General features: G+C 40.2%; 1 protein-coding gene and 3 pseudogenes across 1 annotated transcript in view; all 4 read right to left on the reverse strand.

Moving 5' to 3' along the window:
* LOC100029056 (pre-mRNA-splicing factor RBM22-like) lies at positions 1 to 1906 on the reverse strand (annotated as a pseudogene).
* Positions 1907 to 3450: 1544 nt separating this feature from the next.
* LOC103105538 (crooked neck-like protein 1) lies at positions 3451 to 5459 on the reverse strand (annotated as a pseudogene).
* Positions 5460 to 8756: 3297 nt separating this feature from the next.
* Positions 8757 to 11182, reverse strand: LOC130454739 (splicing factor 3A subunit 3-like; annotated as a pseudogene).
* A 3503-nt stretch (positions 11183 to 14685) lies between these two features.
* The window catches only part of LOC107649974 (splicing factor 3A subunit 3-like), a 29084-nt gene continuing 18606 nt past the window's right edge, over positions 14686 to 25163 (reverse strand). Inside the window, 2 exon segments of the mRNA XM_056800674.1 lie at positions 14686 to 15171; positions 15173 to 15440. Of these exon segments, the coding sequence (XP_056656652.1) occupies positions 14688 to 15171; positions 15173 to 15440 (752 nt within the window). The 3' untranslated portion in view covers positions 14686 to 14687.

A 25163-nucleotide genomic window follows, 5' to 3' on the forward strand; every position in this document is an offset into this window, starting at 1 on the left:
CTAGAGGAGCCCCCATCCTCTGGGGATCTTGCGAAGAACAGTGGGCGGGTCCTGGAGCTGGCATGAAGAGAGGTGATGGTCCCATTGGGTGGAATCTGTGTGATCTAAAATCTGCTGGGATTGGAGGTGCAATCTGAGGAGGAGGGAGCAGGGCAACATGAACCCCTGCTGGAGGTCTAGTGGGAGGGAGATTACAACAACTGGCAGCTGCTGGAGGAGAAGGAAGAACTCCAGGATGTCCTGGAACCAGCTCCAGCTTAAGTCCCGAGTCTGGTTCCTTCTTTTTCCTTCTCTTTTCCTCTGGCTCTATGGGCGATCTTGTCCATTTCACATGAAGCCTTCTATTTGTTGAAGGACGTCTCTGCAGCTTGCCTGACAGCAAACCGGATGCCTCCATCCAACTGTTAGGCTGATCTCAGAAATTACTTGGACAAGTTCATGAGACCCAAAGATAGTAGATGGTATCTCCCAGGCCACCGCCATAGTGTGGGAATGGTCTCATCAGCTGGGGCCAGACAAAGCACTGTTAGCCTCTTTAGAAGCTTCTCTGCTTCGGGATCCTGAACCCCACAACAGGCTATCTCTGGGGCTCTGAGCAGCGAGAGGATCTTCGGGTCTGGAGGCTTCTCATGTCTCTCCCCTTGGGCATCCTCCGGTTCCCCAGAAGGAACTAAGGGGAGGACTGCAGGGCCCAAATGTCTCCAAGGGAGTCCCAAGAGGGACCGGGGCGGGATAAGGTGAAGGGAAGAGAGAGACAATCACACTGGCAGGGTTTAGCAGCACTTCCTGATTCATTCCACCACGCTCTCTGCACACTTCAATACTACGCTGAGGCTTCATCCGCAGATGTGTGTATCTTATTCTAGTGTGAGAACCGAGCTGGCTACCGTGGGAATCTGACAATCCACGATGGTAATTTTGATTAAAAACTGTTTTTCCTCAGGCGAGTGGCGGAAGGACATTTGGTGCAAGGGACTTGCCTAGGTCAGATGTCTTACCTTAAAACATGCTTTTCTCTGTTGGGATGTTCTCTGCCTGACCCCCCTCAGGGATGCTTGGGGTGGGGTGGGGGGAGAAGGAGGAGGAGGGGCACATGTCAGGGTAATTAACCCCAGAGTTCTCTACGTGTCCCCTTTTATTTTGTAGACTCCTCATATGGCAAGCCAGAAAGGGATGGGGAAAGTGTCAGAAGTTAACTCTTGAGTCCTCAGCAGAGGAGGATTCCATTTTTAGTGAGGGCTGGTCCCAGCCGATTGAAGGAGCATGTCATTGGTCACTGGAGCCTTCCCAAGAGCACCAACTGGCCGACTGCCATTGGAGTTAGAGATCTCTCCCTCAAGATTCTGGAAGTAGTGGGGACAGCTGGGTTATTCAGTGGATTGAGAGCCAGGCCCAGAGATGGGAGATCTTGGGTTCAAGTTTGACCTCCAACACTTCCTGGGCAAGTCACTTGGGAGTTACCCATTGCTTAGCCCTTACTACTCTTCTGTCTTAGAACCAATACCTAATACTGATTCTAAGATGGAAGGTAGGGGTTTAAAAAAGAAATTCTTGGTAGTATCCCTTGTTCACCCTGGACATAATCATGGCATCCTTAAGGGCCACTTGTGCATCACAGACCTGCACAGGAAAGCCCATATTCTAAGTCCAAAAGGCAAGTCTGACACATGTTTTTGAACTTGCTGCAGGCTTGGCACACTTGAGTCTTCTTAAAACCCATGCCAACACTGGGGCACCGGCAAAACACTGTGAAGGGTCTGGCATAAACTCTGCATTCTTTAGCACACCTTTCTATGGTCATGTGGGTATAGGGATTTGGTCCAATGCACATCTGACATAGAATAGGAAAATCTGAGTGCTCCCAGTTCTGCCTGCTGTAGGTGTTGGAGCCCAGAGACTCCCCCATCTCAGAAGTCACAGCAGTGGCCTTGACTCTGTCCAGGAGAAGTAGGGAGCCCCTGCTGAGCCCCCCCCTTAGGCCAGCTGTGACAAACCCCACTTCTAAATTATGGCTCTAAATAACTTGGGGGCTCCAGAATTGGAGTGTTAACTAGGTGCCAAGTTCTTATCAAGCTCCAGAGGTAGACAGCAGCCTCCTTTAATTACAGCTTTTGGTCTCTCTAGTCCCAACATTCCTCTTGGCTTCAATGAGCTCATTGAACAAAGGCTTTCTGGTTTTTGTGAACAACCCCCCCCCCCCACTCCCCCACCCTATTCCTCCCAGTTCTCACCTATTGTGCTCATTGATTAATGGCAAGATTCATGTTTGATGAACCCCAAAGACAACCTCTTATTGCTAGGGCTCATTTAATTACATGTATTTTTTCTACTTTGGACAGGCCTTTATTGGTTAACAAACATCATCAAAGTACTTGCTGTGTAGTAGGTTCTGTAGTAGATTCTGGGGATACAAAAGATGGACAAGGGGAGCAGAAATCCCAGGTGGGATTGGGAGGAGGCAGTGAGGAGTGGGAGGTGGCCCTTTGTTCATGTCTATAGATTTTCTCCACAGTGGCATGATTTCTCTTTGGTTAAAGCCCTTTCTGGCACAACTAGTTTGCTAATTAATGAAAAAGAGAAACAGCCATAGTGATTGAAAAACATTCAGTTACTGAAAAGGCTATACCAGTGAGCTGTCCTGAATCTCCTTCCAAGTCTTGTCATTGATGTCCAAGGAAAGAAGCTAGAGCATCATCTGGCCTCTTGATGTTTCATCCTGTATACTTACCTCCATTTTCTCTTCTGTAGGGTCTTGGGCTTCATACATGCTATTATTGTAGGGCCTTTTCCTCTCATCTAACCACATGATCTCCTGGACATGGAGGAGCTGGTCTTCCTCAGCATTTAATGCCTTTTTCAGGTTTTCATGTTTCTTCACCCACCATTGTCAGAATTACTCTTCCTGTGTTTCTTCTTCTCTTTCTGTTTTCTTGCTCCATCAGAAGCTCCATCAGAGTTTTTGGACTGATGGTCTTCTCTTCTCCTTCACCATTATTAAGAATATATTCATGTGCATGAGCAATTTCCTTCCCAGCTTCTCCAACACAACAGAACAGTACAGCCCAGAAGATTCAGGTTGGGACTAGGGGAGGGCAAATCTCAGGAGGGATCTTTGAGGGTGGGAAAGGACAGAGTCTGTGAGGAGTGGGAGCTGCTCCCTGTTGGTAGGAGAGACAGTGGAGGCTCTTCTCACAGCAAGGGGAAAATATTGCCTTGGTTGTGATGGTGATGGGGAGCAGATGACTGACTTCTGAGCCCAAACAAATTTTTTTTTAATTTTATGTGCTTTGTTGACAATCTCTTAATACTTGGACATAATTTAAATGGATAGCATATCAGTGGTACAAGGTTCACCACAGTTTAAAAAAAAATACTGCACAAAAGTTTCCTAAGTCACAATGATTGCAGGTAGGAATTCATATAAATCACCAACGTAAACAAAGTCAAGTTTCACTCTTCTTCCCTGCCTCTGCCTGGGTCCTGCTCTGTAGCATCCTTTTCTTGCTGCTCTTTCTTCCATCGTTTGGCCATTGCCAGCAATTGAGGTTGGGCTGGTCAGCAGCATCCTCTGGAAAGATGTAATGGTGGTGCTCTTCCCAGCCAGCATCAGACCCATCTTCTGCCTGAACTTTTCTCCTCTTCTTCACTTGCTCTGGCATTAGTTTGTCTACTCTCCTTTTGAGATTCTGTCCCAAATTCATATTCAACGTTTCTCCAGGATTTTAATAACAGGAGCCTTTCTTCCTTCTCTTCAGTTTCTCATCCTTTGGTTGGCTTCTTCATATATGTGTCTGCATTGACTTAAGCTTTCTTCAGTTCCTGCACACAGCTCAAACTGGGCAAAACTGATCCATGCCTTAACATGCTGTGTTCATTGCAGCAATCTGCGGTAAAGACTTCTGGTTTTTTCAGATTTTTCTTGTTGAATTTCAAAGTTAATGTACAATTTCCAAAGCACCTCTGGCATATCTAAGCATGGCTGGCTAACGGCCAACTCATATATTGCCCAGATTCTCTCCATATCTCTGAGAATTGTCTCTAACTTGGAAAATTTGGTTCATGAAGTACAATTTTTATGGTGCAAATTCCAGGAACTTTTCATAAAGTTTCCGGCACCGATCAAATTCTCAAAGCTGCAGCTCCAATTCGATGTAGAGTTTAAGCAATCTGATTTTAGGACATTTGCCAATAGAAGTTCCCAAAGTTCTTCTGGCAAATGGGAGATTTTTCTGTTTTATTTCAAAGGGGCATAGAGTAGTGTGAATTTTAAAACTACTCAACCCTATTCAGAGCATTCTTTAGAAGATAGGATTTAGCTATTTCCTAATCAATAACAATAGAGATACTTGGAATAACAGAATCAGGTCTTGGAAACTACATTGCCCTACACAGGGTAACAAGATTAGGAAGGGCTGCAACAAAACTCAAGATTTATTTATTTGAGAATATGGCCTTCAACAGACATGTGCAAAAAGGACAGGCCTCTGGGCGGTCCTAGGTCAAGCTAGAGCCACCATTGGCACATGTGAGAGACAGGAAGTGAGGTAGAGGACAGCTCAGGAGTTCTTGTGACTTCCTGTGAGGAGAGAGAGAGGTGGTTGGAGCCTGGTGCTTGGAGTTGGAGCAGCCCACAGACTGTTTTCTCCATTTTGGTCACCTGAGTGATAGGGACTGATCTTTCTTTGCATTGGCTATCCAGGGCCTTGGGCCTGCTTTGGCTCAGCCTAAGCAGAGTGGGTATTTAAGCCCTATTTCCTTCTCTCCCCTTTCCCTCTCTCTTTCTCTCCCTCTAATACTTTCTTCCTCCTGTTTGTAATTAAAACACCATAAAAATTGACAGTTGACTTGAGTGTTTCATTTAGGAAATACATAGCTGAATTCCTTGGCTACCTTAAATAAATCTATATAAGTCTTTTAAGGTGATTTCCTTATCACAGTAGCCACATTTTGGCAAATGTAAACTTTTTGTGGGGAATCAGTTTTAAACGGGCTTGATATACCTGTCTGGTCCTCTCTGGATCCTTTGCCTCCAACTCCTCATAAAGTGCATAGTTGATCCAGAGGTGTATATTGAGCTTCCATTATCTCTTCTCTGGGATGGGTGGCACACTGGCAATGGTTCTCTGGTACACCTCTCTCACAGTGTTTGGTTCCCCATCACTTTCCACCAGTCTCAAATAATCAAATCAGGTATTATAATTGTTTGGATTGGCCTCTTTTTACTGTAATCTCTGCCCACAATGATGCCTTCCATAGCTTGCCTATTTCAACCCTCCCCCTTTTTTTTCAAAGATTGTATAGTTTTTTAAGAGTTCTTGGGATTCCTGTTACAAAATCCTGTCCAGGGCATATTTGTAGATCACTTGAAACCATTCAAATTCTTTCTGATTTTCCTCAAACTTTGCAAAGGCCACATATGGCAAACTGTAATGGAGAAATTCAGTGGAGTGAATATTCATTCTAGAGATAATCTTCGATATGATTGAGAAATAAAAACTAGAGGAATTAAGCAAGTAGGAGAAAGTAAAAAAAGTATAACATTAGAATAAGGAAGGAGAAGATATTGACAAGAATGACAGTTGGTGGGTGGAGGGGATTTGGAGAGTGACAGTGGGCTTTCTCTTTCCTGGTCCTCAGACTGGAATGAGCTCTCTCTCCCTGTCTCGGGATAGAAGTACCTCTATTCCTGGACTTTTCTCAACTGTGTACTCTACCTGGATTCCTGTGATTGTCATTGGACAAAAGGATTTAAGGGGAGTGGTTTGGACTGTAAGGCCGGTTTTTAGGGGTGTCAGCCTGAAAAGACAGGCCCAACCAGCTCTGAAAGTCAAAACCTCTTCTTCCTCTTGCTGTCTACTGCTAAGACTTTGAACTTATGAAAACTCGCATATATATAGCATAGACAGGAATAAAAGAAACCCTCCACCAGCCTGTGAGGCCTGGTCTCAGCTCAAAAGCTGAGAGAGACTCAAACCCAATTTAGGGAAATCCCAATTCCCTTTCCCTGATACCTCCCCAATCCACACTTGTTATTAAATCCATCTTTATTTAAGTAACCTGCAGTCAGATAAGAGGACTATCATTTCAGTGGACTCAGAGGGAGCAGAAACATAAATGGTTGTTATTGGACTCCTGCTGGGCAACCTTGGTCTAGGGGGTGGCTTGTCCCTCAGGGGTCTGTGCTTACCTGCTCTGGGATATCTTCAACATCAGTCAATAGAAAAGACATTCCCTCAGCCTATCATAGATGGCCCATTTTTCAGGAACCCCATTTTTCAAAGATAGCCTCTCAGTAGGGGTATCGCTCTCCTTTTACTTCACCAGCAGCCATATTCCTTCTCTCCCTTCAACTCCTCCACAATGTGACAAGGAAATCACTTTAAAAGACTGATATATATTAATTTAAGGTCGCCAAGGAATTCAGTTATGTAATTCCTAATTGAAAACTCAAGTCAGCAGTCAACCTTTTATGGAGTTTAATTACAAACAGGAGGAAGAAAGGTATTAGAGATAGAGAGAGGGAGAGAGAGAGAGAGAGAGAGAGAGAGAGAGAAAGAAAGGGGAGAGAAGGGAATAGGGCTTAAATACCCCTTCTGTTTAGGCTGGGCCAAAAGGCCCAAGCCCTTAGATAGCTGAGGCAAAGAAAAGAGATCAGTCCCTATCACTCACGTGACCAAAATGGAGAAACAGTCTCAGGGGCCTCCACCTCCAGCTTCCTTCAGAGCAAACTTCTCAAAGCACCACCTCTCAGAACAAAAACCTCTCCAACCAACCACCCCTCAGTCCTCAGACCCCACTATCTTTAAGGAAACCATCCAAGTTCCCTCCCCTCAGTTCTCACATCTACCAATCACTGTCCATGTCTTCCCTGTACCAATAGTGGCTCTAGCTTAACCCAGGACCGCCCAGAGGTGTGTGGCTTTGCACATGTCTGTTGAAGGTCATATTCTCAAATAATTAAATCTTGATCCTTTGATGGAGCCCTTCCTAAATCCTGTTAGGACTGAGTGGGGTGGAAATTGTATTTTCCAAGACCTGGTTCTGTCATTCCAAGTATCTCTATTGTATCAATTCTAAAATCAATCATGACTCAAAGAACTTCCTGTTCTATTCTTAAGCATAGGTCAAAGCCCTTTCCATTGTTCAGCAAAAGGTTTCTGTCCTAAAGTAATCTTAAGTAGGGAGGAGAAGGACCCTCCCATGCCAATGGGGTTCACATTCCAATAGAGTTCCCACTATCAATAGGAAATTTTTCAAGTATGAAATTTCCCAATGGTAAAATTTCCAACATTTATAAGTCAAAGAAGTTTTAAGGTTTACAATTCCCTGTTACAAACCTTCCTTATCCCCTGTACCTCTTCTTCAATCTTCAAAAATTCTTTTAATTATTGCAGAATATTACTGTTAGTGATTATCAATTCAGATTTTATTTGGCCAAAAACTATCCTAAAAGTGAATCATTTACAGTGATATAGGTTCTCCTATTAGGATTATATTAGTAAATCAGAAATTAATATAATTCATATTCATCATTTAGCATTAAAATCATATGCACAAAAATACATTAATTAGGAAACCTGAGTTAAAATCTGGTCTCATAAATTGTTAACTGTGTAACCTTAAGCAAGTCATTTCCTATTTGTTTTCCTAATGTTTTCTAGTCTGTAAAGGAAATAATAATCACTCTCACCTCTTAAGGTTGTTGTGAGAATCACTTAATGGTTAAATGTTTCACATGTCCCCTTGAACATGGCAAGCACTATGTAAAAGTAAGTACATGTAAGTATTCTATATTGGTATTGAATGCAGTCAATATAGAATATCAAAACTGATAAAATGAATGATTTTTTGTAAGATAATTTGGAAATGCATTTGACTGTCACCAGTCAGGTAATAATTTTTGTTTCATGTTTTAAATTGATGACATTGTAGGTATACTTCTTCTTTTTTTTTTTTAGTTTTTAAAACATTATTTTATTTGGTCATTTTCACATTGTTCATTGGAAACAGATCATTTTCTTTTCCTCCCTCCCCCCCCCTCCCCTTCCTCACCCCTTCCCTAGCTGACGCACAATGCGTCTGGATATCACATGTGTCCTTGCTCTGAACCCATTTCCTTGTTGTTGGTATTTGCATTAGGGTGCTCATGTAGCGTCTCTCCTCGCTCATGTCCCCTCGACCTCTGTAGTCAAGCAGATGCTTTTCCTCAGTGTTTTTACTACCTCAGTTTGTTCTCTACTTGAGGATATATATATATATATATATATTTTTTTTTTTTTCTCGTAGATCGCTGCAGGTTGTTCAGGGACATTGTAAAGCCATTACTGGAGAAGTCCATTATGTTCGATTGTGCCACAGTGTATCAGTCTCTGTGTACAATGTTTTCCTGGTTCTGCTCCTCTTGCTCTGCATCACTTCCTGGAGGCTGTTCCAGTCTCCATGGAATTCCTCCACTTTATTATTCCTTTTAGCACAATAGTATTCCATCACCAACATATACCACAATTTGTTCAGCCATTCCCCAATTGAAGGGCATCCCCTCATTTTCCAGTTTTTGGCCACCACAAAGAGTGCAGCTATGAATATTCTTGTACAAGTCTTTTTCCTTATTATCTCTTTGGGGTACAAACCCAGCAGTGCTATGGCTGGATCAAAGGGCAGACAGTCTTTTAGGGCCTTTTGGGCATAATTCCAAATTGCCCTCCAGAATGGTTGGTTCAGTTCACAACTCCACCAGCAATGAATTAATGTCCCTACTTTATGTCTCTACATATTCATAAATCTGGGCTTCAAGGAAAGCAATGTCTTTATTCCTCTCAGTGCCCCTTTTGGTTCCCTTTGATTTAGAATTCTTAGCAAACAGAGAGGAGTCAAGTGATTTCAGGGACTTGCCTTTAGTGCTGAACAGTCTCTGGGCTCGCTCTTCTAGTGTCCCACCACATTTTAGTCCTAAAGCCAAAAGTGCAGATTTCAGTCTGTCTAGACCCAAGGAGGCAAACTCCTCCCAGGAAGAAAATGCAGAGAGGTCAAGGTGGGCTCCAGCATGGGTCAGTGCACTACTTGTCTCTTTGGGCCAGCCTGGAAAGGTACCATTGTCCCACTTCTTCTCAAATTCTTTCTGAATCTTCCCAAACAGCTCATTTTGGTCTTGCAGGGGCTTCACCCTATCTGTGTAGTCTTGGAGGTACTCAAGCAGCATCTCCAGGTACCCCTTGTACTCTGCATTCTTCCTTTCCTTTGGAATCAAATAACTGATCAAAGATGGACAGATATGTGATATAATCCAGTTTCTCAGATGCTTTTAGGTTGATGTACTTAAGGTAACAGTCATAAAGATCCAGGTAATGGCCATAGCCTTCTTCATCAGTGAAGTCCACCAAGTTTTGTGCTTCTTCACTAAGATCTTCTCTGGCTTTCAGGACCTCCTCAAATTCCACTGACATTGGCACACAAATCTGCTTTGGGTGCTTCTGGTGGAAGTCTTTTATCTTTTTGAGTCTATTATAGATTTCTGCAAGAATTTCCTTTCACAGTGACTTGCCTAAGGTCACAGAAGGGCAAAATAAGAACTAGGATTTGAATCCAAGTCCTCTTCCTCCAAAGCCAGCATCCTTATCACTGAGTTCCTTGACCTTACTGTCATTAAGATAGAGATAAAGCTAAGACCATCTTACTTCGTTTATCTTGAGTTAGGCTCAAGACAGAACAAATAACAAGGAAGGTCTAAGCCTATAATCTCATAGAAAAGGCACAAACACAATGTTATGGCCACTTAGAGTGGAAGCAGAGTGAACTGGAAAATGCAATTGAGTGTGGCTATTAGCATCTTAGTTTGTGTTTTATATCATGCCATTTTCTCTTTCCTTTTTTTTTTTTGATATGCTGGCAAATATTTCTGAACTTTTTTCTCTCTCAAAATCATTACTAGACATGATTGATACACTGGTAAATTTAAGGGGTATGAAAATAAAGCATGTCAAAGTCCAATGTAAAAAGGAAATAGAAAATGTAAACCTTAAAATTTCTTAGACTTATAAATGTTGGAAATTTCACCATTGGGAAATTTCATACTTGAAAAATTTCCTACTGATAGTGTATTGGAATGTGAACCCCCTTGGCATGGGAGGATCCTTCTTCTCCCTACTTAAGACTACTGTAGGACAGAAACCTTTTGCTGAACAATGGAAAGGGCTTTGACCTATGCTTAAGAATAGAACAGGAAGTTCTTTGAGTCATGATTGATTTTAGAATTGATACAATAGAGATACTTGGAATGACAGAACCAGGTCTTGGAAAATACAATTTCCACCCCACTCAGTCCTAACAGGATTTAGGAAGGGCTGCAACAAAACTCAAGATTTATTTATTTGAGAATATGGCCTTCAACAGACATGTGCAAAAAGGACAGACCTTTGGGCAGTCCTAGGTCAAGCTAGAGCCACCATTGGCTCATGTGAGAGAAAGGAAGTGAGTTAGAGGACAGCTCAGGAGTTCTCATGACTTCCTGTGAGGAGGGAGAGAGGTGGTTGGAGCCTGGTGCTTGGAGTTGGAGCAGCCCACAGACTGTTTTCTCCATTTTGGTCACCTGAGTGATAGGGACTGATCTTTCTTTGCATTGGCTATCCAGGGCCTTGGGCCTGCTTTGGCTCAGCCTAAGCAGAGTGGGTATTTAAGCCCTATTTCCTTCTCTCCCCTTTCCCTCTCTCTTTCTCTTCCTCTAATACTTTCTTCCTCCTGTTTGTAATTAAAATACCATAAAAATTGACAGCTGACTTGAGTGTTTCATTTAGGAAATACATAGCTGAATTCCTTGGCTACCTTAAATAAATCTATATAAGTCTTTTAAGGTGATTTCCTTATCACAGTAGCCACATTTTGGCAAATGTAAACTTTTTGTGGGGAATCAGTTTTAAACGGGCTTGATATACCTGTCTGGTCCTCTCTGGATCCTTTGCCTCCAACTCCTCATAAAGTGCATAGTTGATCCAGAGGTGTATATTGAGCTTCCATTATCTCTTCTCTGGGATGGGTGGCACACTGGCAATGGTTCTCTGGTACACCTCTCTCACAGTGTTTGGTTCCCCATCACTTTCCACCAGTCTCAAAGAATCAAATCCGGTATTATAATTGTTTGGATTGGCCTCTTTTTACTGTAATCTCTGCCCACGATGATGCCTTCCATAGCTTGCCTATTTCAACCCTCCCCCTTTTTTTTCAAAGATTGTATAGTTTTTTAAGAGTTCTTGGGATTCCTGTTACAAAATCCTGTCCAGGGCATATTTGTAGATCACTTGAAACCATTCAAATTCTTTCTGATTTTCCTCAAACTTTGCAAAGGCCACATATGGCAAACTGTAATGGAGAAATTCAGTGGAGTGAATATTCATTCTAGAGATAATCTTCGATATGATTGAGAAATAAAAACTAGAGGAATTAAGCAAGTAGGAGAAAGTAAAAAAAGTATAACATTAGAATAAGGAAGGAGAAGATATTGACAAGAATGACAGTTGGTGGGTGGAGGGGATTTGGAGAGTGACAGTGGGCTTTCTCTTTCCTGGTCCTCAGACTGGAATGAGCTCTCTCTCCCTGTCTCGGGATAGAAGTACCTCTATTCCTGGACTTTTCTCAACTGTGTACTCTACCTGGATTCCTGTGATTGTCATTGGACAAAAGGATTTAAGGGGAGTGGTTTGGACTGTAAGGCCGGTTTTTAGGGGTGTCAGCCTGAAAAGACAGGCCCAACCAGCTCTGAAAGTCAAAACCTCTTCTTCCTCTTGCTGTCTACTGCTAAGACTTTGAACTTATGAAAACTCGCATATATATAGCATAGACAGGAATAAAAGAAACCCTCCACCAGCCTGTGAGGCCTGGTCTCAGCTCAAAAGCTGAGAGAGACTCAAACCCAATTTAGGGAAATCCCAATTCCCTTTCCCTGATACCTCCCCAATCCACACTTGTTATTAAATCCATCTTTATTTAAGTAACCTGCAGTCAGATAAGAGGACTATCATTTCAGTGGACTCAGAGGGAGCAGAAACATAAATGGTTGTTATTGGACTCCTGCTGGGCAACCTTGGTCTAGGGGGTGGCTTGTCCCTCAGGGGTCTGTGCTTACCTGCTCTGGGATATCTTCAACATCAGTCAATAGAAAAGACATTCCCTCAGCCTATCATAGATGGCCCATTTTTCAGGAACCCCATTTTTCAAAGATAGCCTCTCAGTAGGGGTATCGCTCTCCTTTTACTTCACCAGCAGCCATATTCCTTCTCTCCCTTCAACTCCTCCACAATGTGACAAGGAAATCACTTTAAAAGACTGATATATATTAATTTAAGGTCGCCAAGGAATTCAGTTATGTAATTCCTAATTGAAAACTCAAGTCAGCAGTCAACCTTTTATGGAGTTTAATTACAAACAGGAGGAAGAAAGGTATTAGAGATAGAGAGAGGGAGAGAGAGAGAGAGAGAGAGAGAGAGAGAGAAAGAAAGGGGAGAGAAGGGAATAGGGCTTAAATACCCCTTCTGTTTAGGCTGGGCCAAAAGGCCCAAGCCCTTAGATAGCTGAGGCAAAGAAAAGAGATCAGTCCCTATCACTCACGTGACCAAAATGGAGAAACAGTCTCAGGGGCCTCCACCTCCAGCTTCCTTCAGAGCAAACTTCTCAAAGCACCACCTCTCAGAACAAAAACCTCTCCAACCAACCACCCCTCAGTCCTCAGACCCCACTATCTTTAAGGAAACCATCCAAGTTCCCTCCCCTCAGTTCTCACATCTACCAATCACTGTCCATGTCTTCCCTGTACCAATAGTGGCTCTAGCTTAACCCAGGACCGCCCAGAGGTGTGTGGCTTTGCACATGTCTGTTGAAGGTCATATTCTCAAATAATTAAATCTTGATCCTTTGATGGAGCCCTTCCTAAATCCTGTTAGGACTGAGTGGGGTGGAAATTGTATTTTCCAAGACCTGGTTCTGTCATTCCAAGTATCTCTATTGTATCAATTCTAAAATCAATCATGACTCAAAGAACTTCCTGTTCTATTCTTAAGCATAGGTCAAAGCCCTTTCCATTGTTCAGCAAAAGGTTTCTGTCCTAAAGTAATCTTAAGTAGGGAGGAGAAGGACCCTCCCATGCCAATGGGGTTCACATTCCAATAGAGTTCCCACTATCAATAGGAAATTTTTCAAGTATGAAATTTCCCAATGGTAAAATTTCCAACATTTATAAGTCAAAGAAATTTTAAGGTTTACAATTCCCTGTTACAAACCTTCCTTATCCCCTGTACCTCTTCTTCAATCTTCAAAAATTCTTTTAATTATTGCAGAATATTACTGTTAGTGATTATCAATTCAGATTTTATTTGGCCAAAAACTATCCTAAAAGTGAATCATTTACAGTGATATAGGTTCTCCTATTAGGATTATATTAGTAAATCAGAAATTAATATAATTCATATTCATCATTTAGCATTAAAATCATATGCACAAAAATACATTAATTAGGAAACCTGAGTTAAAATCTGGTCTCATAAATTGTTAACTGTGTAACCTTAAGCAAGTCATTTCCTATTTGTTTTCCTAATGTTTTCTAGTCTGTAAAGGAAATAATAATCACTCTCACCTCTTAAGGTTGTTGTGAGAATCACTTAATGGTTAAATGTTTCACATGTCCCCTTGAACATGGCAAGCACTATGTAAAAGTAAGTACATGTAAGTATTCTATATTGGTATTGAATGCAGTCAATATAGAATATCAAAACTGATAAAATGAATGATTTTTTGTAAGATAATTTGGAAATGCATTTGACTGTCACCAGTCAGGTAATAATTTTTGTTTCATGTTTTAAATTGATGACATTGTAGGTATACTTCTTCTTTTTTTTTTTAGTTTTTAAAACATTATTTTATTTGGTCATTTTCACATTGTTCATTGGAAACAGATCATTTTCTTTTCCTCCCTCCCCCCCCCCCTCCCCTTCCTCACCCCTTCCCTAGCTGACGCACAATGCGTCTGGATATCACATGTGTCCTTGCTCTGAACCCATTTCCTTGTTGTTGGTATTTGCATTAGGGTGCTCATGTAGCGTCTCTCCTCGCTCATGTCCCCTCGACCTCTGTAGTCAAGCAGATGCTTTTCCTCAGTGTTTTTACTACCTCAGTTTGTTCTCTACTTGAGGATATATATATATATATATATATATTTTTTTTTTTCTCGTAGATCGCTGCAGGTTGTTCAGGGACATTGTAAAGCCATTACTGGAGAAGTCCATTATGTTCGATTGTGCCACAGTGTATCAGTCTCTGTGTACAATGTTTTCCTGGTTCTGCTCCTCTTGCTCTGCATCACTTCCTGGAGGCTGTTCCAGTCTCCATGGAATTCCTCCACTTTATTATTCCTTTTAGCACAATAGTATTCCATCACCAACATATACCACAATTTGTTCAGCCATTCCCCAATTGAAGGGCATCCCCTCATTTTCCAGTTTTTGGCCACCACAAAGAGTGCAGCTATGAATATTCTTGTACAAGTCTTTTTCCTTATTATCTCTTTGGGGTACAAACCCAGCAGTGCTATGGCTGGATCAAAGGGCAGACAGTCTTTTAGGGCCTTTTGGGCATAATTCCAAATTGCCCTCCAGAATGGTTGGTTCAGTTCACAACTCCACCAGCAATGAATTAATGTCCCTACTTTATGTCTCTACATATTCATAAATCTGGGCTTCAAGGAAAGCAATGTCTTTATTCCTCTCAGTGCCCCTTTTGGTTCCCTTTGATTTAGAATTCTTAGCAAACAGAGAGGAGTCAAGTGATTTCAGGGACTTGCCTTTAGTGCTGAACAGTCTCTGGGCTCGCTCTTCTAGTGTCCCACCACATTTTAGTCCTAAAGCCAAAAGTGCAGATTTCAGTCTGTCTAGACCCAAGGAGGCAAACTCCTCCCAGGAAGAAAATGCAGAGAGGTCAAGGTGGGCTCCAGCATGGGTCAGTGCACTACTTGTCTCTTTGGGCCAGCCTGGAAAGGTACCATTGTCCCACTTCTTCTCAAATTCTTTCTGAATCTTCCCAAACAGCTCATTTTGGTCTTGCAGGGGCTTCACCCTATCTGTGTAGTCTTGGAGGTACTCAAGCAGCATCTCCAGGTACCCCTTGTACTCTGCATTCTTCCTTTCCTTTGGAATCAAATAACTGATCAAAGATGGACAGATATGTGATATAATCCAGTTTCTCAGATGCTTTTAGGTTGATGTACTTAAGGTAACAGTCATAAAGATCCAGGTAATGGCCATAGCCTTCTTCATCAGTGAAGTCCACCAAGTTTTGTGCTTCTTCACTAAGATCTTCTCTGGCTTTCAGGACCTCCTCAAATTCCACTGACATTGGCACACAAATCTGCTTTGGGTGCTTCTGGTGGAAGTCTTTTATCTTTTTGAGTCTATTATAGATTTCTGCAAGAATTTCCTTTCACAGTGACTTGCCTAAGGTCACAGAAGGGCAAAATAAGAACTAGGATTTGAATCCAAGTCCTCTTCCTCCAAAGCCAGCATCCTTATCACTGAGTTCCTTGACCTTACTGTCATTAAGATAGAGATAAAGCTAAGACCATCTTACTTCGTTTATCTTGAGTTAGGCTCAAGACAGAACAAATAACAAGGAAGGTCTAAGCCTATAATCTCATAGAAAAGGCACAAACACAATGTTATGGCCACTTAGAGTGGAAGCAGAGTGAACTGGAAAATGCAATTGAGTGTGGCTATTAGCATCTTAGTTTGTGTTTTATATCATGCCATTTTCTCTTTCCTTTTTTTTTTTTTGATATGCTGGCAAATATTTCTGAACTTTTTTCTCTCTCAAAATCATTACTAGACATGATTGATACACTGGTAAATTTAAGGGGTATGAAAATAAAGCATGTCAAAGTCCAATGTAAAAAGGAAATAGAAAATGTAAACCTTAAAATTTCTTAGACTTATAAATGTTGGAAATTTCACCATTGGGAAATTTCATACTTGAAAAATTTCCTACTGATAGTGTATTGGAATGTGAACCCCCTTGGCATGGGAGGATCCTTCTTCTCCCTACTTAAGACTACTGTAGGACAGAAACCTTTTGCTGAACAATGGAAAGGGCTTTGACCTATGCTTAAGAATAGAACAGGAAGTTCTTTGAGTCATGATTGATTTTAGAATTGATACAATAGAGATACTTGGAATGACAGAACCAGGTCTTGGAAAATACAATTTCCACCCCACTCAGTCCTAACAGGATTTAGGAAGGGCTGCAACAAAACTCAAGATTTATTTATTTGAGAATATGGCCTTCAACAGACATGTGCAAAAAGGACAGACCTTTGGGCAGTCCTAGGTCAAGCTAGAGCCACCATTGGCTCATGTGAGAGAAAGGAAGTGAGTTAGAGGACAGCTCAGGAGTTCTCATGACTTCCTGTGAGGAGGGAGAGAGGTGGTTGGAGCCTGGTGCTTGGAGTTGGAGCAGCCCACAGACTGTTTTCTCCATTTTGGTCACCTGAGTGATAGGGACTGATCTTTCTTTGCATTGGCTATCCAGGGCCTTGGGCCTGCTTTGGCTCAGCCTAAGCAGAGTGGGTATTTAAGCCCTATTTCCTTCTCTCCCCTTTCCCTCTCTCTTTCTCTTCCTCTAATACTTTCTTCCTCCTGTTTGTAATTAAAATACCATAAAAATTGACAGCTGACTTGAGTGTTTCATTTAGGAATTATATAGCTGAATTCCTTGGCTACCTTAAATAAATCTATATAAGTCTTTTAAGGTGATTTCCTTATCACAGTAGCCACATTTTGGCAAATGTAAACTTTTTGTGAGGAATCAGTTTTAAACGGGCTTGATATACCTGTCTGGTCCTCTCTGGATCCTTTGCCTCCAACTCCTCATAAAGTGCATAGTTGATCCAGAGGTGTTTTGATATTGATATTGAGCTTCCATTATCTCTTCTCTGGGATGGGTGGCACACCTGCAATGGCTCTCTGGTACACCTCTCACAGTGTTTGGTTCCCCATCACTTTCCACCAGTCTCAAAGAATCAAATCCGGTATTATAATTGTTTGGATTGGCCCCTTTTTACTGTAATCTCTGCCCATGATGATGCCTTCCATAGCTTGCCTATTCCACCCCCACCCCCACCCCCTTTTTTCAAAGGTTGTATAGTTTTTGAAGAGTTCTTGGGTTTCCTCCTACAAAATCCTGTCCAGGGCATATTTGTAGATCACTTGAAACCATTCAAATTCTTTCTGATTTTCCTCAAACTTTCGCAGTATTGACTCCAAGATGGAAGGTAAGGGTTTAAAAAAAAAAGATGGGATTTATCTATTTCCTAATCAATAACAATAGAGATACTTGGAATAACAGAATCAGGTCTTGGAAACTACAATCTCCCCCCTACTCAGGGTAACAAGATTAGGAAGGGCTGCAGCAAAACTCAAGATTTAATTATTTGAATATATGGCCTTCAAAAGACATGTGCAAAAAGGACAGACCTCTGGGTGGTCCTAGGTCAAGCTAGAGCCACCATTGGCACATGTGAGAGACAGGAAGTGAGGTAGAGGAGAGCTCAGGAGTGCTCGGGTCTTTTTCCTGTGAGGAAGGAGAGAGGTGGTTGGAGCCTGGTGCTTGGAGTTGGAGCAGCCCACAGACTGTTTTCTCCATTTTGGTCACGTGAGTGATAGGGACTGAGCTTTTTTCTTTGTCTAGGCTATCCAAGGTCTCTCTCATCTCTCTCTCTCTGTCTCTATCTCTCTCTCTGTCTCTGTCTCTCCCTCCTTCTCTCTCTCTCTCTCTCTCTCTCTCTCTCTCTCTCTCTCTCTCTCTCTCTATCACCCTCTCTCTCTCTCTCACACTCTCTCTCTCACCTTTCTTCTCCATAAAAAGTTGACTGCTGACTTGAGTTTTCATTTAGGAATTATATAGCTGAATTCCTTGGCAACCTTAAATTAATATATATCAGTCTTTTAAAGTGATTTCCATATCACATCACCAAGCATTTATTAAATGCTTATTCTATACTATTGAGGTGTATAGGAAGAGAAATCCCTCATTTCTAGGGGCAATCTAAGTAGATACAAATTTTATACTACAAAGTAACTGGTACAATACAATAGTAATTGTGGGGAGCAGGAAAAGCCTCATTTAGAAGGTTTGAGCTAAGTTTGGAAGGAATCCTGTAACCATTCTGAAGAGCAATTTGGATCTATGTCTAAGGGACTATGAAACTGTACATTCCCTTTGACTGAGCAACAACATTACTAGGTCTGTACTGTGAAGATTGGATTTAGCTATCTCCTGATTGTAACAATGAAGATACTTAGTCTAACAAAATGAGGAATGTCTTGTGAACTTGACAAAGAAGTGTTAAGTAACTCTAAAGATATAATCTAATCAAAGAAGATGAGAACTAAAGAATGGGCATTTAGAGGAGGGGACAAAAGAGTAAAAGGTCTATATATTTGGCTTACTGGCTCTCTCTGGGATCCTTTTGAGCTCTTTTCCGAGAGAGGTGGCTCTGGCTGGCAGCCCGCTAAGCATTCCGACATCTTGGAGTGGTGGCAGCTATTGTCCAGTTCAGTGGTGAGTTTTCATTTGATACTATTCTGGGAGAAGCTGAGTAGCTGGTTCAAGTTCAGGCATCTTAGCTGAGCCCTCTTGGAGTTTTAGCCTTATTCCTTTATCCTTTACCTTCCAACAGTATCCTCTTAAAAGCCACTAATTTGAACTGCCTCTGGCACAGGCCAGGCGGGAAAAATCCTACACCCTTCCCTATCCCTTATCCTTAATTTCTTTCCTCTATATTAATTAAAATCACCATAAATTTCCAGCTGACTTGGGTATGTTATTTGGGATATCCCCTGGCAACCCAAATTAATTTAGTTTAGGTCAAAAAGATTAAAAAAACAACAAAGAAAAAAAGGAAAAGGACCTATAGGTATTAAAATATTTGCAGTAGCTCTTTTGTGGTAAAAAAGAATTGGGAAGTGAAGAGAATACCTATCATTTGGGGAATGGTGGAGAAAGTTATGGTATGTGATTATAATGGAATACTATTGTGGTATAAGAAATAAGTAGGATGATTTCACAAAAACTTAGAAAGACTTAGATGATGCAGAGTGAAGTAAGCAGAATCAGGACAACATTGTATACAGTAATAATATCATATCATGAACTACTGTGAAATAAGTGATTTTCAGCAATATAGTGATCCAACCAACACAATCCCAAAAGACTCATGATGAAAAATTCTATCTGTTTCCAGAGAAAGTACTGATGGAGTCTAAATCCAGACTAAAGCATACTACTATATTTTACTTTTTCTTGTTTGGGCTTTCTACCACAAACAAATAGAGAAAAATATTTTACATGACTGCACAAGCAAAAGCTATATCAATTTGCTTGTCATCTCAGCAATGGGAAGGGATGGCAAAAAATTTGAGACTCAAAATTTTTAAAAAGTTAAAGAAAATTTTAAAGGTTCACTAAGCCCTGGACCTCCAACTCAGACTATACATCCTTAGAGACAAGTGACCCCTGATGAGAATACCACAGGAAATATGCCCTTAGGGAAAATTCTTATTAGCTTAGGAACCCCAGAAGTTTCACATTCAAAAGGTAATAACTAAAGATAGAGCTCTAAGCCTCAAAAATTTAAGACACCAATTTGTAACAGGAGAAAGGTAGAGTTTCAAAATAGCTTCTAAATCAAGCAGGGATTTATTCAGTTTTTAGTGGAGTTGGGAAGGCAAATGTTTCTATGTATTTGTTTATATGAGTTTTGTATAAATCAAATTAACTTCTTTCTGTGGCCTGATCAGCCAAAAGAATTACATTTTTTTTTCTGAGGAGCTTTCAAAGTCTTCAGAAAGATCGTCCCTCTCTCAATTTCTCACCTCAAAGAGATTGTACTGCAGAAATAAAGATAGAAAAGAGGAAAGGGAGTCTTTGTTGCCACTCTGCTGGAATTGATAAAATTAAAGAGTAAATTTGTTATTGAAATGTAATTATGTAAATTTCCAAATTATGATTTGAATATTTTGTAATAAATGCTAAAATAGCTTGGTGACTTTTGGGGTTCTGTAAAATTTGTTTTAAGGGAAAAAAATAAAGCTCTGTTAAAGTTACATGAAAATATCATATCTCTCATCATTCTTTTCTTGGAGAGTGATGAATTTGTAATTTTACTGCAAGGGAGATTGTGATTTTGTTGATAAGGAAAAAGAAATGGGATTCAAGCTAGTTTGAAAGTAGTTTCAGTGAAGTTCCACCATGAAAAAAATTGTTTTCAGTTTAAATTTAAGAACCAACTATTTTTTTTTTGGTCATGAAAAGAGAAGCTTGTTTAAATAAATAAAACTTGTTTACTTACAAAAATAAGTAAAATTTAATTTGGAAGGATGTTTTGTATTAACCATTGTATTTTCTTTTGTGAATGATATAACAGAACTTAATTGTTTAGGTAAATTAGAAGCTAGGTCACCAAAAGTCACCAAAAGGTCACCAAAAGTATTTGGAATAGACTACTTATTTATAAGCTTGAGAATTCCAAAGTATTGCAATTAACTGGCATTGTGTATTAAATATTTATGGCAAACTGTAATGGAGAAATTCAGTGGAGTGAATATTATTTCTAGGGAGAGTCTTCGATATGATTGAGAAATAAAAACTAGAGGAATTAAGCAAGTAGGAGAAAGTAAGAAGTATAACATTAGAATAAGGAAGGAAAGAAATAGTTTTGAAGAGCTTTAAATAAAGTGCACTAGAGGGATATAAAAGGATAGAAAGGAAGAAAGTTTAAGTAGGCATGAGAGGAGAATAGGTAGGATACTAAAGAAATATGGAATCATGTGAGTGGAGGTCAGCATCATGGGAAAAATTTGAACTTGGGAAAGTGTTGTGAGTAAGGTTGATTTAAATTTTTAGAGTCATGTCAATTTGATGAATAATGAATGTCTTCTTCAGGTCCTCCCACCCTCACCCCCATGAATTTAAAATTTCAAAAGAAAACTACTGAGATAGGAATCCACCTTCTTTTTATCCTACCTGATAAGACAACAAGAAGCACCTAACAAATGCTACTTAGCTAACTGGTAAAGAAGTTATTGGGTTTTTTTTGGGGGGGGTCTGGTATAAATAGTTATGCTAAAGGTCTTTATTAAAAATAAAAGCATATTTCTCTCTCTTGCTATTTCTTTACCTAGGTTACCTGGGTAAAGGAGCTATACCTTTTATCTTCCCTCTTAAGGTATCTGGGAGGGTTTAGGTTGATAAAAACAAAAGACCTGAAATTTGGAATTGTGATGCCTGATGGCACTTGGAAAAAATTGATATTTTGAATTGTGGAAAGGAAAACTGAAGCAAGTATTGGACTTTCTGCCATTCAGGTGGAACAAAGAGCAGTTGGAATGTTGGGGAGAAGATATTGACAAGAATGACAGTTGGTGGGTGGAGGGGACTTGGAGAGTGACAGTGGGCTTTTTCTTTCCTGGTCCTCAGACTGGAATGAGCTCTCTCTCCCTCTCTCGGGATAGAAGTACCTCTATTCCTGGACTTTTCTCAACTGTGTACTCTACCTGGATTCCTGTGATTGTCATTGGACAAAAGGATTTAAGGGGAGTGGTTTGGACTGTAAGGCCGGTTTTTAGGGGTGTCAGCCTGAAAAGACAGGCCCAACCAGCTCTGAAAGTCAGAACCTCTTCTTCCTCTTGCTGTCTACTGCTAAGACTTTGAACTTATGAAAACTCGCATAGATATAGCATAGACAGGAATAAAAGAAACCCTCCACCAGCCTGTGAGGCCTGGTCTCAGCTCAAAAGCTGAGAGAGACTCAAACCCAATTTAGGGAAATCCCAATTCCCTCTTTCCTGATACCTCCCCAATCCACACTTGTTATTAAATCCATCTTTATTTTAAATAACCTGCAGTCATATAAGAGGACTATCATTTCAGTGGATACAGAGGGAGCAGAACCCAAGGACAGCGATTCAATCATGAATGGTCCTTATTGGGCCCCTGCTGGGTGACCTTGGTCTGGGGGGGTGGCTTGTACTTCAGGGGTCTGTGCTTACCTGCTCTGGGATATCTTCAACATCAATCAATAGAAAAGTGTGACAAGGAAATCACTTTAAAAGACTGATATATATTAATTTAAGGTCGCTGAGGAATTCAGCTATGTAATTCCTAAATGAAAACTCAAGTCAGCAGTCAATCTTTTATGGAGTTTAATTACAATAGGAGGAAGAAAGGAATTCGAGAGAGAGAGAGAGAGAAAGGGAGAGAAGGGAATAGGGCTTAAATACCCCTTCTGTTTAGGTTGGGCCAAAAGGCCCAAGCCCTTAGATAGCTGGGGCAAAGAAAAGAGATCAGTCCCTATTACTCACGTGACCAAAATGGAGAAACAGTCTCAGAGGCCTCCACCTTCAGCTTCCTTCAGAGCAAGCTTCTCAGAGCACACTCCCACCACTCAGACAAACTCCTCAACCACCCCCCTCAGACCCCCCCATCCTCAAGGAAAACCATCCAAGTTCCCTCCCCTCAGTCCTCACATCCACCAATCACCTGTCCATCAATTTCCCTGTGCCAATGGAGGCTCTAGCTTAACCCAGGACCACCCAGAGGTCTTCTGGCTTTGCACATGTCTGTTGAAGGTCATATCTTCAAATAATTAAATCTTTGATCCTTTGCTACAGCCCTTTCTAAATCCTGTTAACCTGAGTAGGGTAGAGATTGAAATAATTAAATTTTGATCTAGGCTTCAGCCCTTACTCAATCCTGTTAGGACTAAATAGGGTGGAGATTGATTCCAAGTATCTCCATTGTATCAATTCCAAAATCAATCAATACTCAAAGAAATTCCTGTTCTATGCTTAAGCATAAGTCAAAGTCCTTTCCATTGTTCAGAAAAAGGTTTCTGTCCTAAAGTAACCTTAAGAAGGGAAGAGGAGGAAACTCTCATGCCAATGGGGTTCACATTCCAATAGCCAAGACCCACTATCAATAGGGAATTTTTCAAGTATGAAATTTCCCAATGGTGAAATTTCCAACATTTATAAGTCTAAGAAATTTTGAGGTTTACAAAAGACATTCCCTCAGTATATCATAGATGGCCCATTTCTCAGGAACCCCATTTTTCAAAGAGTCTCTCGATAGGGGTATCACTCTCCTTTTACCTCACCAGCAGCCATATTCCTTCTCTCCCTTCAACTCCTCCATTCCCTGTTACAAACCTTCCTTATCCCCTGTACTTCTTCAATCCTCAACAGTTCTTTTAATTATTACAGAATATTACTGTTAGTGATTATCAATCTAGATTTTATTTGGCCAAAAACTATCCTAAAAGTGAATCATAACGTGTTCTCATTTACAGTGATATAGGTTCTCCTATTAGGTTTCCTGATTAATGTATTTTTGAGCATATGATTTTAATGCTAAATGATGAATGTTAATTATATTAATTTCTGATTTACTAATATAATCCTGAGTTAAAATCTGGTCTCAAAGATTGTTAACTGTGTAACCTTAAGCAAGTCATTTCCTCTTTGTTTTCCTAAGTTTTCTAATCTGTAAAGGGAATAATAGCTCTCATCTCTTAAGGTTGTTGTGAGAATCACTTAATTGTTAAATGTTTCACATGTCCCCTTGAACATGGCAAGCACTATGTAAAAGTAAGTACATGTAAGTATTCTATATTGGTATTGAATGCAGTCAATATAGAATATCAAAACTGATAAAATGAATGATTTTTTTGTAAGATAATTTGGAAATGCATTTGACTGTCACCAGTCTGGTAATAATTTTCATTTCATGTTTTAAATTGATGACATTGTATGTATATTTTTAAAAATTTTCTTAATATTATGTAATTTGGTAATCCATTATATCATAAATGCTGTTAGAAAAATACTTTTTAATCTAAATGCTGGTGGATTATGAATTGAGCTGTTGAAAGAATGTGGTCAAAATGTTTGCAAACTGTTAAATAACAATGGGGGTATACTTTGCTATAAATAAATTCTAACGAATTGCTTCTGGCATTAAAAGTAGCAAGGTTCCATTTAAGTTATCCTTATCTGTGAGGTTCCTTGAGACTTATTAGTCTTGTTCACCATGTGTTAAAGTTTGACGAGCCAGCATCCCTTCCAGACAAAGTGGAAAAATTTACATGTTTGTATATAGAAGAGTGACTTTTGGTCAACATATTATTTGGCTATCACCTATGAAAATTATGAAATTGTACCCATTAATAAGTTGTATTTTTGAAGTTGCATCTTTGAATGGACTTAGTAGTAATAGACCTTAGATTCAAAAATTTCAATCTTGTCTTAGAGGCTAGTACGCAATATGGATTAGAGGCTCTCTTTAGTTGGAATTTTTCTGGAGTTTTAGTCCACTATCAGGAATTTATTGTACATGTAAAACCCCAGAAAATGATCCTTTTTAATTAGTAAATGAATGACAAATAGGATGTACTTATTTGTGCTCATTGTTCATTGTTATTGCAATAATGATCTAGTACTAAATTGTGATTAGTGATATTTTGCTGAGGTAAAATTTTAGGATTGTAATCTGATATGTAGAGTCAAATTGTCATGAAACAAATAATCCATCATTCAAGGAAAATATCAACTGCTCTCCAAAGGGAGTGCTGAGAACTGTTACAAGTAGATATCTCTGGGAAAAGTTGAGGTAATGAAGGAATGCAATAACTGAAGGTATAATCCTCTTTACTCACATTTCTCATTGTGCTATTTCCATTCTCAACAGAAAAAATTCCCACCTGGTTAATTCCGGGTCTGTCTTTGATTTCTTATGAATACATGTGTAATTTTGCTGTATGATTGACTGTCAGATATAACTTTTACCTGGAATCAAGCAGAGATAAAGGAGTTGTCCTCTTCCCTCTTATTGTCTATGTTTGGTCAGTCTGTCACCTTAAAGGGATAGTGTGAATCTTAAAATGCCTCATACTCTACCTTGAAACATTTGGTTAAGGCTATTCCCCATTTCAAACAATGAAGGTACTTGGTCAGGAATATATTGGGAACTCTAACCTTAGTCCACCCATACTTAGGCATACTTTAGGGGAAGATAAAGTTGTAAAATTCCTTACTGAACAATGAAAAAGTCCCCAACCCAAACCTACAGTGAGGCAAAAG

The sequence above is a fragment of the Monodelphis domestica genome, chromosome 5, assembly GCF_027887165.1.
Source record: "Monodelphis domestica isolate mMonDom1 chromosome 5, mMonDom1.pri, whole genome shotgun sequence".
Lineage (NCBI taxonomy): Eukaryota > Metazoa > Chordata > Mammalia > Didelphimorphia > Didelphidae > Monodelphis > Monodelphis domestica.